Source organism: Miniopterus natalensis, chromosome 15, assembly GCF_054644295.1.
Source record: "Miniopterus natalensis isolate mMinNat1 chromosome 15, mMinNat1.hap1, whole genome shotgun sequence".
NCBI lineage: Eukaryota > Metazoa > Chordata > Mammalia > Chiroptera > Miniopteridae > Miniopterus > Miniopterus natalensis.
In genome coordinates, this window is record NC_142095.1 from 39,184,723 (window position 1) to 39,200,685 (window position 15,963).

Sequence of the window (15,963 nt, forward strand, 5' to 3'; positions counted from 1 at the left end):
AGTTAATGAACATACCTTTCCTTTTTATGTTTGCAAATACACTCTACAGTGCATTCAGATATCTTGATAATGCCCTTAGTTCTATTGTATTTCATCCAGTATGTGGCATTACCTTGAAATTCACAGTCTAGAGAAAGACTAGAGAAAACTGGCTTACTTCTAGACCGGGCTTTAAATGAACTCAATTTACAAAACACACATTGACACATTCTAACAAGTCCACATCCAATAGGCTTCACCTTTTATGGTATTTAAGAGGCTTCAAAAAAAACAGCATGGAGGAAGAATAAAATTAACAAGATTTTACTACCTGTATTTCATCTTTTATATACTTTCTCTTTCTAAAATATGTAAGACAAATATTTAGGATTCCTTGAGTCAAACTTATGTTCTACTAATCAGAAAACACCCAGATTGTAAGATTAATAGAAGATTCCAAGCAGGCAAAATTAAGTTTCCTAAGCTTCTAGGCTGAGAGTAAAATGGAAATTAGATACTCTGATGACTGATACCAACCAATGTGGGTAAAAGAAATGATGTCAAGCGAAAATCATATGGCCGGTGTCTGTGCCTGGCAGCCCAAGCCGCTTCCAGGGAAGTTATCGAGGACCGACCCTGCCTAAGTGGAGTGAATCATCGGCACGTCCCTGACATCAGCCAGCTGCCAAGTCTTACAGTGACCGGCTGGATTGAAAAACGATTTCCCAAAGCTTCAACATAAAAAGCCCAACTGATTCAGCTTCCCTATCGGATTTCCCAGTGCTTTCTTCTAGGTCATTTATATCCAAATTACCCCCTCATAAAAACGAAGACTTAGAAAAACTACAGAAAGTTAAAACAGCACCTTTTCCTTCTGAAAAGTGTACTTTAACTGATAAAAGGTCTGAAATTATTTTCATGGTCAACCATCAAGATTAGAATAATTTAGCAGCAACAGCGTCTGCAAAAGTGAGGACATAAATTCCAAAGGTAAGGGGGAGACATCTCGTGGCATATCCTTGCTGTCACTGGTAAAGAAATGCAAAGAGCACATGCAAGCCACTGAGCCATTTACTTTTATTTCGTGTTTTATGTTTTCCTGTGTAAACATCAAATACATTTTAAAAAGTACAGAAAATAATATAATACATCTTCATGTACCCATTCCCCTTCTTCAACAAGTATCTACCTATGGCGACTCTTATCTTTTCTATGACCCCAATCACTCCCCTTTCCTGGCTCCCTAATTATTTTAAATCAAAACCCAGATATTATATCATCTCATCTATAAATATTTTAGTATGTATCTTTAAAAGATAAGGACTCTATATTAACGAGGAAAAAAATTCCATCATCACACCTTTGAAAAACTGACCAGTTTCCTTACTGTCATCAGTCCAACCTTCAAATTTCCCCAGCTGGCCCACAATTTTACTATTTCGCTTATTTGAATCGGGATCCACAGAGGGTTCATACGTTATGTTTGGTTACTATGTCTCTTTCAGTTTTTTAATTGTCAGTTTCCCTTCTACTTGTCTCTCTCTTTCCTTGATAGCCTGTGTTGTTGTTTAAAAAGAAAACAACACAGAGTCGTCTGTGCCGTACGAGTTTCCCATGGTGGGGAGCTTGCTCGCCGCACCCTTTGGAGCTGTTTGCCAGTTTTCTCTTTGTCTTCTGTTTTTCTAGTAAGATTCTGGTTTTATTTTCCTGGCAAGACTGCTTCGTTGGCAACAGAGCGTACTTCTATCTGGAGGCACGTAATATTTGATGTGACAGCCATCATAGCTCTGTCTCCAAACCCATTAAATTATTAGAAGTTACAAAATGATGAGAGTCTAGCATCCTTTCTTCATTGGTTAGCTGCGATACTTCTAAAGAGGGAAACTTCTCTTCGTCAACTCTTGACTACCCTGAGGTACAATTTATATAAAAGAGTTACAATGACTACTCATTTCTTTCCCTTGTTTATCAGTTTTAAAAGTAATGCGTTGGTTCCCTAGAATCTACAAAAGAGGTTTCTGGGTTATTTTAGTTATAATTCTGAACTTATGGGTGTAAGCACATTTTATGTGTTATTGATACGCAAATTCTTTGTACAGTGAGCACTTTTTTTTTTTTTTGCTCCTGAGTCTTTCTGAAATGCCTTATTAGTCTTTAGCTTCCCCGCTATCTGGCATGACAAGATTATATATATACACATATATATATATATATATATATATATATATATATATATATATATATATATATATATATAAAATACAGTAAAATTACTATAGTCCTGGGATGTATTCCCAGGACTATAGTAATTTTATTTAACTTCATCAGTCTTACATCAGTATGTCCTTTCTCCCAGCGCTGAAAATCCAAGCTCTTACTGACACCAATAGAAACACTCATTTGTTTTATCCCAGTCTTCACACACACTCTTCTATTATGTCTTAGAATAGTAATACACTACAACCAATAATATAAATACTGAAGAAAATTTCAGAATCTTTGCAAATTTTTTGTCCTGGATTATATCCCACTAGAAATGTACACTTTTCAAAGGACTGTGTTTTAAGGTAACTTGGAACAGAACTTCTCTGTGTGGTTATACCACCACTCAGGTACACAGATAGGTTAATTTCCCTTTTAACTTTTTAGGGTTTGCCTTTTTGGATTTAATTTTACTTTATAATCATGTAAATATTTTTGTGGTTCCAAAGTCAAATCAACAAAATACAATATTCTAAGAAGTCTAGGTCCTTCTCTCCCTGTCCATTCATTCTACTGCAAAACAAGTAACTTTTTAAAAAATATAGTTTGTCCATCAATTTTTTTAAAAATATATGCAAATCTCTTGGGTAGCATACCCTACACACTTTCACCATCTCCTCTTTTTTTTCCACTTAACAATATGCCCTAGAGGTCACTCCACATCAGTATATAGAGATATTCTTCATCTTTCACACAGCCACATATTAATCCATTTTGTGGATCACAGTGATTTATAAAGTCAGTCCCCTCCTGGTAAACATCTGGGTTGTTTCCAGTCTTTTACTATTACAGACACTGTTGCAATGAACAGTCTTGGATATTCTGTATTTCTGCCAGTGTATCTTCGGGATCTGTTCCTAGAATTGGGGTTGCTGAGTCAAAGGTAAACACATACAACCTGCCAGATGTTGCCAAATTCCCTTGTGAAAGGGGATATGCCATTTTGCATTCCTACCAGCAATGTTATTAGAGGCCTAGTTCCCCCCCCCCAGTCTTACCATTAAATAGAGTACATTTCAAATCTTTGAATTTTTGCCAATCTAATAAGTGAAAATTATTTTTCAATGTAATTTTAGTATGCATTTCTCTTATCATGTGTTAAGTTGAGCATCATAAATTAAGCACCTTTATATATATTTTTCTGTATACTACCTATATACCAGGCCCATTATTCTGTAGGGCTGTCGGCCCTTTGGTTAAAAACTATATATTGGGGATATGAACTCTATTTGCAGCAAACTTAAAGTATATCGCCCAAGTTATTTGTCTTTTACTCTGCCTATAATAATTTTTGCTATGCAAAAATTCTTGATTTTATGACATTACATTTATCAATCTTATACATTATTGCTACCAGATGTTGATTCATAGTTAGGAAAGTTTTCCCCATACCTAAGTTACAAAGGAGTTAATCCATGTATTCTCCTAATACTACTATTAAAGCATCACCTAAGACTGGCTATTTCCATTGCTACCATGATGTGATATCTCATCTAATTCTCTCACTACACCTCCAGTGATACAGGAGAGCAACAGTAGGCGCAATAGGTATTTTTGGAGTTCCTATATTGTGCTAGGCACTGCTCTCAGAGCTCATATACCCCAGTGAAAAAGCCAAAAGGTCATTTTCTTTAAGAAGCTTATATTGTGATGAAGTTTTCTCCCACATAAACATTAGGTTAAAATAAGGGTTAAAATAAATACTCAAGCACCCTACAGTAATGAAAACCCCAGTGAGACCACAATGTCCCTGGGAAATGAGATTTTATATTTTTGTGTCCCATAATAAAAGAGACTTTTCATCCAAGGAAGTTATCAAATCTCTTAAAAATTTCGGGATTTGTAAATTAAAAGAGCTCCAAGCATTTAAATAAATTGTCCTTTGGTTAGGTACTTTTATATGCTTGCTCAGAGGCCCGGTTATATACCCAAGGTCTTCATGGGGTTGCTCTGTCAAGCAACCAACAGTCTACTAGATTGAACCTTTCATGAATCAGTCCCAGTGGCAACTCAAAGATAAAAGATAAAAAGAACTACAAGCAATTCTTAAACATTTTTCAATAATCATATTACAGATGATAACGTTGGCAACATTTATCTCTTGTTTACTTCCGTATTCCTGGCACCTAGAACCATGCCTAACACACAGTATAAATTTCGTAAATAACCTACGGTAGATCCAACAAAGAAGGTTACCAAACTGATACTGTATACCTCCTGTCCATATCTTAGTGCTCTGTCTCTTCGCTCTTCACACATACACACACCCACATGCACAGACAAGTGCAAAAAGGATTACATTTTCCAAATTAAATCTTTAAAATCCATGTACATCTTTCTAAAAATGTACTTTTTTACTTTGGACGGGACTGATGTTGAAGAGATGACCAATCCTGAGCTCTAGATCTCTGGCCGTCCCGAGCAGTCCCTCTTCCTGGCTGCTCCCAGACCAGCAGCCAAGGGCGGGGGTTCACCGTGGGCAGAGCTGATCCTTCCAGCCAGCTTTGCTGGCACGAGGCTGAGGAGCTGCACTCAGGAATGAGGAGTTGGACCTTCTCTGCCCTTCGCCTTTGGCCAGATCTTAATGACACAACTTACGATCTGTCCAGTTTCAAATTAACAACTGCCAAGTAGTAGTTCAGAGGCCAAACGCCATTCTATTATAATTATAAGGATTTAAGAAATCATTTACATTTGAAAATAAAATAAATAAATAACGCAAGAAAAATTTCACACACTTCAAGATAGAAATACTTGCAAGAAAAACAAACTTGTAGGGTTAAAATGACCTTCCTCTACACAACTTATTACCTCAAGTTATATTCTCTTTTTTTAATGAAATAAGAGAGGGAAAATATATGTCTGTATGGGATAAATATCTGTATTTAATTTTAAAAGGAATAAAGTTCGATGAAAATGGCTGAAAGATTCTTGCAGAAGCCCTGCAATTTAACTTCACTCTTTAGACTCTGGTTTGGTATGTAAACAGACACATAAAGAAACCCAACCACAGCAAATGTGAGCCTTTTTCCAGACGAATGGAGGCAAGTGTTACAACTGTGGGTCCAGTGTCAGGAGAACATAATCACAATGTAAACTGGTTATTTCCAAATGGTGCCCCCCAGAAGGAGGAAAAAAATGAATGGAAGTACTTAATAAATTCTGTTTTCCATTAAATTCATACCCCCCCTCCAAAAGAAGAAAGAATGTGAGCTCTGAGGTCAGTGAGAGTTTTGTTGGCTTTCCCTCCTTCTAAATTCTGTCATCTCCCTTTTAAACTGGAAATTCAGCTTCCCACAGATATGACAGAAATACATTCTTTCTTTTCCTGCAAACCATTCGCCAGTAAGTAACACTAACCAGTGGACGTGTCCTTTCTCATGGACAGTTTGCTAATTGGATACTGTCACTCCTAGTTTCGGCTTAATGTAGTATAGACAATGCCTTTTTCAAAGAGAAGTAAAACCAAATAAAAATACTAATGATCTATTTATTTTCCATAAAGGGCTCTGAATCCATCTCCCCACACCAGAACAATGGATGCAGATTATGACGGGATTTAAAATGACGCAGTTATCTTAATTACATGTTTAGCTACACGGGTCAAATAACATCCCAAGGAGCTAAAAAAGAAGGGCCAAATTCTTTTGTTTCACTAGAAAAATAATTTGCTCAAAATAAATTGACAATAAGCTAAGGATTGGAAAGTTTTTGATTAAAAAGGGATTTTTGTTGGAACCCTTATAATGAGATTTGAGCTACAGTAACAATATAAAATTGAAAGCAGCATTACATACAAACGAGTACTGTGAAATATCATTATTTTAGTACAATGGGAAATAAGGTGTTTGTGGTTTTACTCTATAAATTCTGTGTTGTCTCCTCATATGTATTTCTTCTTGGCTGTCTTCTGAATGGCCATTCTGATTTCCCAGTCCTTCTGCACCAGCATTCATTTGGGGCGGGGGCGGGGGCCAGGGGGAACCCACACAATCAACATCTCCGAGGCTCAACTTTTCCCCTGCATTTTATTGGCTTCTCAGGACTAATTCTGGTCCACGCATCGCACTGGTGTTCAGTTACAGGGCAGACAATGAATTTTCCTAATCCATTTAGTGTGCTGACAGAGCCATGTTCACAATTTATAGAATTTCCTTTTAGACATCTACCTATTTCACAGTTCATTAAGATCCAAACCGAACACCTGTGTTTATGAAGTCAAAAGCAATTTCGTACTCAGAAGGTGTTAAAGAAGGCATTCTCCGGAGCCTGAACAACAACCGCCACCGAGAAAGGACTCGACTCCCGGCCAGCGCAACAGAACGACCCCTGTCGCTACCCGAATCCTCCTTTAAAAGGCAAAGTGTCACCATGAACCGCAGGTGACCAGCACAGCACACTTGAATCCCTCCAACCAGAAGTCTTCCATGTTTTACCTTAAAAAAGCAAGAGCATGGGCCTGCCTTGCAAAGTTCACCAGGATATCTAAAATCTGCAAAACAGCTAGAAACGTCAGGAAGTGCAACGTGGCCCCTTTAAACAATGTCTTCACCAGCTACATACAAGGACATTTTCAGCATTCTGGGGCCCACCACGCCTGACCCTGGCTCATTTTTATGTGACCCCAAAGTTTTCACATCATTAATAAAGAGAGAATCAAAACAAAGCCCAGAGACATCAGGGGAGGGGAACGTGTGTAGTTTGGCACTGCCACCATACATACCCCCAGAATGAAAGGGGAGAGAAGTAAAACGCACGTAGCAGAGGTGGTGACCCCTGTAACGACTGTGGTTCCCAGCGTTTTTTCCTCTCCTGGTAATAAACCATTCTGCAGACCTCCCGATTGTGGCCACCATGATAGTTACAGCTCGAAGGTTTATGTCTTTTTCTTGCAGTTAAGAGTGTTATCAATAAAAATTTCAAATGATGCCTTTCCCAGTCAAATAAAAACACATTAAAATGTGAAGCTGATGACGGGATTAGGATGGAAAAATACTAGTGACACCAGGATATTGTTTTGTATATTTTTCTACCAAGTCCCTTAATTTATTAATTTTAAAGACATTCCTCGCGAGTCTCAAAAGTGAGACAACGTGCTCTGATACAGCACTGGGGTGAGCTGACAGTCTGAAAAGTTGGTTTTCTCGGATGCTACTAACCTTTTAAATGCCATGATTATGAAGAGCATTAAGCAAAAGTCTATCTCAGAAAGGACATTTAACATATTCTTCTTCTTCTTCTTTTTTTTTTTTAATATATCTTTATTGATTTCAGGGAGAGGAAGAGAGAGGGAGAGAGAGGGATAGAAACATCAATGATGATAGAGTCATTGATCGGCTGCTGCCCACAACCCGGGCCTGTGCCCTGACCGGGAATCGAACCCCGATCTCCTGGATCCTAGGTCGATGCTCAACCACTGAGCCACGCCCGGCCGGGCTAACATATTATTTTTTGAAGGCTGGGCCAAAGTGATTGAAAATGACTTTACTGCTTGGACAGTGTGGCTCAATGGTTGAGTGTTGACCTCTGAACTAGGAGGTCACGGTTAGATTCCCCGTCAGGGCACCTGCCCGGGTTTCGGGCTCAATCTCCAGTAGGGGGCGTGCAGGAGGCATCCGATCAATGTCTTTCATCACTGATGTTTCTCTCTCTCCCTCTCCCTTCCTCTCTCTGAAATCAATAAAAACATTTTAAAAAATGTTTTAATAATAAATAAAAATGACTTTACTGCTTACTAGTCAACCAAGGCAGGAGGTAAACAGGAAAACTGAACTGACTGAGTAAAAGTAAAGGGGCATTCCTTGTAAATCCCACCTTACATATTGTGGCAAATATTATTTCCATTCATTTAAAAAAAAACCTTTTGCTCAAAACATGTGAATTCAGAAGAGAAGCTACTTAGTATCTGGAATAGTTTGCAAAGCCCTGTCTGAATGCATCTAGCCCAGTGGTCCCAGGAGACCACAGCATTCAGACTCCTTGTCACGGTGACCTTTACGCCCCAGAGTCCAGCCTCACCATAAAGTGAGGCTGAGGGCTCATCTCAATATGAGTGAACCAGGGCACAAGGACTCATAACACTTATTTTCTCCATATAATAACAACATTGCCATTGTCAAAAGCTTGGTTTTTATGATTCAGCTTCAAAACTGACGGTTCAAGTCTGCTCTCTGGCAGTGTTTTCACACTGAATTATCCATGACTCAGAGACCAAAATTTGCTGCCACCACCTCGTGCACCAGCACCTTGCACAACTTCCCTCAAGAAATGATCATCACCACTTCTGTTAAAAACGCACTTAAATTTTTACATCACAGTTGTATAATGTGTGTATAATAGACAACTTAAAGATCGCCTCAGTCTCCAACACAAGGACAAAACATGGTAAGATACCATTTTCCATTCTTTTACTTTTTTTTACTAAGTGTGCATGCATGTGTGAATATGTGTGTGTGTGTGTCTAAAATCATAAACATCTTAAAAGAAATAACAACTAAATAGTATACAATGAATTCTTCTTAATGTACTAGGATTCTAGACTTCATGAAAAAGGTTAACCTCTCTAGAGTTTGGCCAATATCCTTCAATATTATGGGCACAGTGTTAATGTCATTAGAACCATATGTTACCATGAGGACTCAAATCCCAAAGTTATTCACTTCTCCCTCTTCATAGCCAGTACAGGGCTATACCTACTAAGCATCCTTGCAATCCCAATGAACTAACCTATTAAGACATAATTATAAAACTTACGATAAACTTTGCCATGAAAATTAAATGTGATAATGTATGTCAGTTCCTTGACACAAAGGAAGCCCTCAATCCACTGGGACATGTGGAAGGCCCTAGATTTAAGGTTACGAGTTCAGCGTTTGGGAACCCAGGCCCTGTAACCTTGAGCAAGTTACACATCCTCTCTGAACTTCTATTTTCTCATCTTAAAAAAGGGGTAAACAATACCAACTTCACAAGTTGTAAGTCAAATTTAAAATAAAGCACTGTATGGAAAATACTTAGCCACAGTTTCTGGAACTCAGTATGGCAGCCACAAGACATTCGGTAGACATTTGGGAAATACAATTAAATTAAAAAGTCTAAGACCAATAGCTCCTGAGATTATGGGTCCCACCTCATTCAGCACCATGCTCAATAAAATATTATCAAATGATACCTCACTCATTTAGACAAGAAGAGGGAAGGCTCTTCCTGAAGCACAGCCTACTGAAGCATTTTTAAGTAGATGAGCTAACTCCTGAAATAATCAAGCCAGCATAGTGTCTGCAAACCCATAAATAGCATCTCCTTCCTCAGAGAGAGCCAAGTTGCTTGAATGTGGACTCAGAAAAGATCGGCTCTGATCAAAACACAAAAACAACATCAGAGTAACCACCTTAGCAATATGAGGCTTCCAGTATAAGAGATATGAATGGCTATTTCATGCAACTTGCATACTTTGGTTTTCACAGGAGCTAAACATTTGTATCTTTTTATTTTCTCTCTTTCTTTTACTTACTGACTTTTAAACAACAGAAGAAAGAGCATATCATTAAGATTTTGTGTGAAATTATTAATAACCAGAAATTACTGAACATTTATGGTACTATAAATCTGTTCTCTATCATATATCCATATAGCCAATAGAACGGTGGCTGGATGAGGGCAGGAACCATATCTGGTACACAGCAGTAATTCAGAAACTATGTGTTAATGAAAAAATGTATGACATCTATAGGGCGGGAATCTTTAATGTGAGATTCTTGGAAATGCTTCAGGGCATCTATAACCTGCCTGAAATTATATACATTATTGCATGCGAATATGAGTGTGTATTTGCTGAGGTGAATGTTCTAGGGAGTAAGCCTATAAACTGCACAATATTCTCTTCTATCTGGATTTCATCTAAAAAACAAAAGCAAAAAATGTTATGGACCCTTGTTTTGGAGCTGCCACTAACCTAACCTTGTTGCTCTTGCCTTTTGAACATGAACCCCCTACATTCTGTCCCACTTAGCAGGTTCTCTAGTGTTCAGCCTCAGACAAGTAGAACTCTTCCCTGACCTACTGCAACAGCAATGAAGATAAAAGCAAGCATTACATGCCACAGTCATATAACACATCTTTCAGCAAACATGGCAATGAGTTGTCACATCTGGCCATTTAAAAATCATGCTGGGCTGGGGAAAAGTATACTTGCCAGACAACCAAAAGAAATCTCTTAATTTGGGTATAGAACCAAATACATGGCACTGGCATAGCATCCTCATAAAAAGTGACTCCACTGAACTATAAAAGTCTGAGCTTGGTAAATGCGGACACCAAACACTCAAAGGAGACCCACAAAGGCAGAACGCACAGAATGGATGATGCAGGAGGAATGAGGCAGAGTATTCCCCAAACAGCCCTGATGTACAATAAAAATAATAATAACAGCAAGGATGATTCAACACAATTTATAGGCCAAAACCCTCTACCAGAGTTAAAGCGCTTCCATGTAGATGTGTCAGGCTGGCTCGATGACATGGGGGCTCAGGGAAGTTCCTGTCTTCTTCATGCCACAGCTAGTCAGTGAGGAGGCAGAGGAGATGTGCGCACACCTCCCACCCCTGAATGCTGTGTTCTTCACACAGCATCTTACTTCAGACCATGGAATACTGTCTAGGCCTCTCTTCTTAATTTCTGGATATGTTGGTAATTATTTGGTGAAATCCAGAAAAATAAAGGTGCTCAAGAAAGCTAATGTATTATCTCTGCTGCCACGTAATTAATGTGTTGGTAGGTGGGGATAAGTCGGTACATAAAAAAATATCAAGGAAAGTAGCAAAATAAGAAACTTGGCCTTGGAGTCCTTTGAAGCTATTTTAAAAAATAAAATATTATGTTAAGAGCTATGTGGTATATCCCTGTGTGTGTGTAATTATTATTCCACTGATTTATTGCACACATGTCAAAGAGTGTCTGGGCATTTATACAAGTTAAAACAAACCAACCCGAGAGCCAAGCCACATAGCCACAAACCCAGACAACTTGCCTCCCACCCCTTGTCCACCCCCCAAACGCAAATTCCCTGATAGCAAGAATCCTCCTGGCAGAGATGAACTGTTAAGCCAGTGACATCTGTCACTTACTCCAAATTCTAAAGAGTGGCTAAGACCAGTTAATAGCACAGATTTTCCAGAGAAACCAGCAAGTTTCTTCTAACTCTAGAGAGAGACCTCTTCTGTTTTGGCAAAAGCTTTTAAGGAATGACTCAGAAATCAAATTGGAAGGAACTATCACAAGGAACTTCCTCCAAGGATGAGTGGCCTATCTTCTTATGAATTTAAACTTGGGTCTTTATTGCCAGGAATAACCAAACATAACATATCTCACCTACTAAAGACTTACCCACTAAGGTAGGGAGTTAGAGGTGGGAGAATCACTTTAATACATTTTACCCTGTTGCCAAAAATCCTTTGCCTGTGATCCAACAATTAGAGCAAATACCCGAAACTGCTTCCTCAAAGAGATGGACATCATTGGGTAACTGTCTCCATTTTCACTTACAAAGATCTTAAAAGAAGAAAAAAGGCCAAAAGAAAATTCCTCGGATGTATCCAGCTGATAAAATCATTAATCACACACTCCCAACTTCAAAGCAGAAGACTAGAAAATCACCTCACTTTCCCTGCACATGGAAAATAATTTTTTCTACTTCAAAGCACCCGTCTTTTTATTGGGTCATTTTAATTATTGAAAGTGGGATGGAAGCTATTCGCACAATGTCACCACTGCCTTTTTCATGAAATATACATAGGTCTAATTTGGACTCCACTAACTCGAGAGAGCGAAGGCACAAAAGAGGGACTAAGAGAAGGGAAACGGGCGGGGAGGCCAGCGTCGCCAGCGTCGCCAGCACAGGCAGTAAGAGAAAGGAGGCTAGCCTTTCGGAGCAGACTTTCTCATTCCTTCCTTTTGGAGAGAAACCATCAAGGAGCTGCCTAAATACTCTCAACAACCAAAAAAAAGCAGCAGCAGCTGGCTGCCTATTTGGGCAATACCTCAACTGACCGCCTTGCTTCTCAGATTTCCTCCTACCCAACACACAGCAACGCAACCACACTCACTTTATCAGTAATGCTGGCATTGTTGCCAGCTTAAGGCAACTGTGGGTTGCTTTGTGAGTAACTGGTGTGAAGAAAAACTTGTGCTCTAGAGCGAGGGTCAGCAAACTGTCTGGCCCTGTTCAGAGAGAGACTGCTAGAGAGAGGTCAAGCCAGGCTTTCCAAGTCCCACTAGGCCCTCTTCCCACAAAGTCACAAGGCCGTGAGTCGGCAAACGTTTTCTATAAAGGGGCAAAGAGTAAATATGTTCAGCTTTGCGGGCCGTACAATCTCCATTGCTACTAAATTCTGCAGTTATAGCGAAAAACAACACATAGATGAATGAGTGTGGCTGTGTTCTAATAAAACTTTATTTACAAAAACAGGCAGAGGGTGGGATTTGTCCCACAAGCCAAAGTTCTCAACCCTTATTCTAGACTAGAGGTAGATGGTAGAAACGTTCTATAGCTGTGCTATATCCAATACAGCAGTCATTAGCCACAAGTGACCATTAATTGCTTGCCATGTGACTAGTGTGACTAAGGAACTGCATTTTAAATGTTACTGATTTAACATTGACTAGACACGGGCTAGTGGCTACAGTAGTAGATAGCACAGCTGTACATACCATCCAGTGCTCCTTTTCAAAGGAGATACAAACCACCTTCCAACGTACGGCATAGCGCATTTTTGCCTTAACAGAGAAAATATCCATGCTCCCACATTCAGAATGGAACTGTATAGAACTGAAAATTATATTTCTTAAATGTGGAATATCACGTCATGGACGCCAACATGATCATTTGGTTTGAATCAACAGAATAATTGCCTATTAGCCAATGTCAAGTGCATGGGGGCTAAGTCAGGTCCCTGCCAAGACTTATCCAGTCTGGAACCTGTTTCTTTTCTCCTCTCAACACTGTCCTGACCGCCGCTGAGGGCACAGACCTACTGAACGGCCCCATTAACTCCTAAGGAAAGTTCAAATCTCCCCAAAGACCCAAAAATATATACGTTCAAAGGCAGGGCCCAAAGAGCACAGAGGGAGCGTGCGTCTCAGTCAGGCTGCCTTCTCCTCCGGTGATCACAGCATATGCCGCCTCTACACAATCGGACGTTCACCACGTCCTTCACTGCTGCCCACATGTAATCATTTATTTTCTGTCAGTTGTTTTACTTACACAATAACTAGCTTGTGTTTTGCATTCCTTAGCTGCCCCAAAGATATAATCCAATGGAAAGAAGCAAGGAAATAGGATAGTAACATATATTTGGTTTTTTTCCAAGTGTGAATAAGAAATAACACACTGCCCTGGCCTGCGTGGCTCAGTTGGCTGGGTGTCGCCCTGTGCGCCAAAAGGTGGCTGGTTGGATTCCCGGGCAGGCGCACACTGGGTTGCACCTTGATACCCAGAAGGGGGCGCGCAGGAGGCAGCCGATCTATGTTAGGCTCTCACATTGATGATTCTCTCTCTCCCTCTCTCTTTAAAAATCAACAAGAATATTTTTTTAAAAAAAGAAATAACAAACCAACATTTGCTTTAAGAAACTCACACAATACCAACTTTCTTCAATAGGTAAAAGAATATTGAAAATTGAGGATACTCCTTAGGAAATAAGAAACCTCTGGGACCACGGGTGCCAGAAGGGGAACCTATACTGATACACAACAAGGGAAGGTAAATGACATTCTGATTTTTAAAAATGATTTTTGATAAAATAAAGCCATTCCAGATCCAATTTGGTTCCCAAATCTGAAAAGCTCTGACAAATGGAAAAAAAATTCCAAGTGTGAAGCAAACTCCTTTGGTGGCACAACCTGACAGGAACTGACAGGAGGCTCCTTATGTAGTCTTTATTTGGTGATAAATTTTTTTCTGCAGGAATATCCATGTGTTTGTATGACACACCCAGCAACCCCACTGGGAGTGTTATACAGTCTACGATACAGGCAACGGCTCTTACCTTTCCAAAATCCCCCAAATAGCTGATATCCAAGACACCTCTGGCTCCAAGGGTCTGGATAAGGAATCTCCTAAAGCAAGCTATTCAGACAGGGCATTTTCTATGGACTCAGTGCCTGCTGCCCGAGTCCTGAGACAGTGCCTTACCTCAGTCTGGAGAATGGCAGCCCTCTGTTCTTTGGCAGTAAGCGACTCTTTAAGCACTTCGATGTGTTGCTTGCAATCTGAATTCTGATTGCTAAGGGTTTCAAGCTTTGTTTGTAAGGCAAGAAGTTCTGACTCCTTCTTTGAAAGTTCCTGTTTCAGCTGATCAATCTGTAAAACAACAAAATTGCAAGAAATTAGAAGCCACAGATACTACTCTAGATTTGGGAACTCCTGATTTCTATTTCCTTCTTGTGTGTGTGTATTTGTGTGTTCTTTAAATGACTTATTATTTCTTTTTTATTTTTCAATAGCCAATGATCATTATTCCAAAAAGGCAGGCCGTGAGTTTGCTGAAAAAGATGGCCCTGAGAATCACACAGTCTTTGGGATCTGGGGTGGCTCTGTCAAGGCGGCTGACAGTGCAGAAAACAGGAAAGGTAAGGTCAGCAGACTGCCTTCCACCTTCCACCGTCCACCCCACTGAGAACCAAGGTTCACAGCAGAATGAAGGCTTCCTGGCCAATCTGCTGTTCACCAAAGAAACCACAAAGCCTAGTCACCAAGATCCTCAGAAGGTAAACAGGGAGCTAAGAAAGGAACTTAACCCAAGGCATAACCTGGGCCTTCTCTACTGCCCCCCAGTGGAAATGATCGTTCAAGGGCATTATTTGACAAAAGAGAATTCCCATCTCCCCAAAATAAGTATTGGGTTATATTAAATACTGAGAAAACACAAAAGAAATAAAATATAAAGTATAAGGGAAAATAATACAAGGAATAGCCACCATTCAATTCACCAAGAAAAGATTATTAGAATTACGTGTTCCAACCCATTTCCATCTCCTTCTTTCCCCCTTCGGCAATAATTCCCACTCTACATTTTGTGCCTGTCATTTTCTTGCTTGTCTTTTAGGTTTCCCATATAATTTTTGCATCTGTAAATGACATGCCATTTCGTTTTGCATACTATTTAGGTTTTGAACTTTGTTTGCCTTTCTCTACTCAATGTATGACACATGGGTCCTGGAGATTAAATCGCGTTATTGTACATGCAGTTTGTTTGTTTTCATTTAAGAGCAGCATTCTATGGTAAGACCTCACCACAATTTATTTGTCTATTCTGCTGCGGACAGACATTTGGGTTTGTTTCCAAGGTGTGTTTTTTGTGTATGTGTCATTTTTTGCTATTACAAAAAGTGCTATTCTGAACATTCTTATACATATCACCTGGTACACATAGCAAAAATAATCTAAGAGTTAAATCGCTGGGCCACATAGTATGTACATCTTCAACTTCACTAGGTAAGCACATGTTTTCCAAAGCAGTTATATTAATTTCCATGGTCACCAGCACTGTGTAAGTGTGTTAATCACTCTGCAATCATTCCGCATCTTTGCCAATATCTCCTTGTCACCGGCATTCCACACTTTTGCCAGTCTGATAGGAGCAATGGCAGATGATCTCTAACGACAACTGCCACCCGTTTCTTCCTGTTTGTACACACATGCTGCTCCTTACACTAGGGGTGAGG

At 39.5% G+C, this 15,963-nt stretch overlaps 1 protein-coding gene across 1 annotated transcript in view; it reads right to left on the reverse strand.

The window, feature by feature from the left end:
* The window catches only part of ERC2 (ELKS/RAB6-interacting/CAST family member 2), a 612,577-nt gene that overhangs the window by 363,858 nt on the left and 232,756 nt on the right, over window positions 1-15,963 (reverse strand). The window contains exon 6 of the mRNA XM_087825036.1: window positions 14,432-14,599. Coding sequence (XP_087681162.1) covers window positions 14,432-14,599 — 168 coding nt within the window. The remainder of the gene's footprint in view (window positions 1-14,431; window positions 14,600-15,963) is intronic.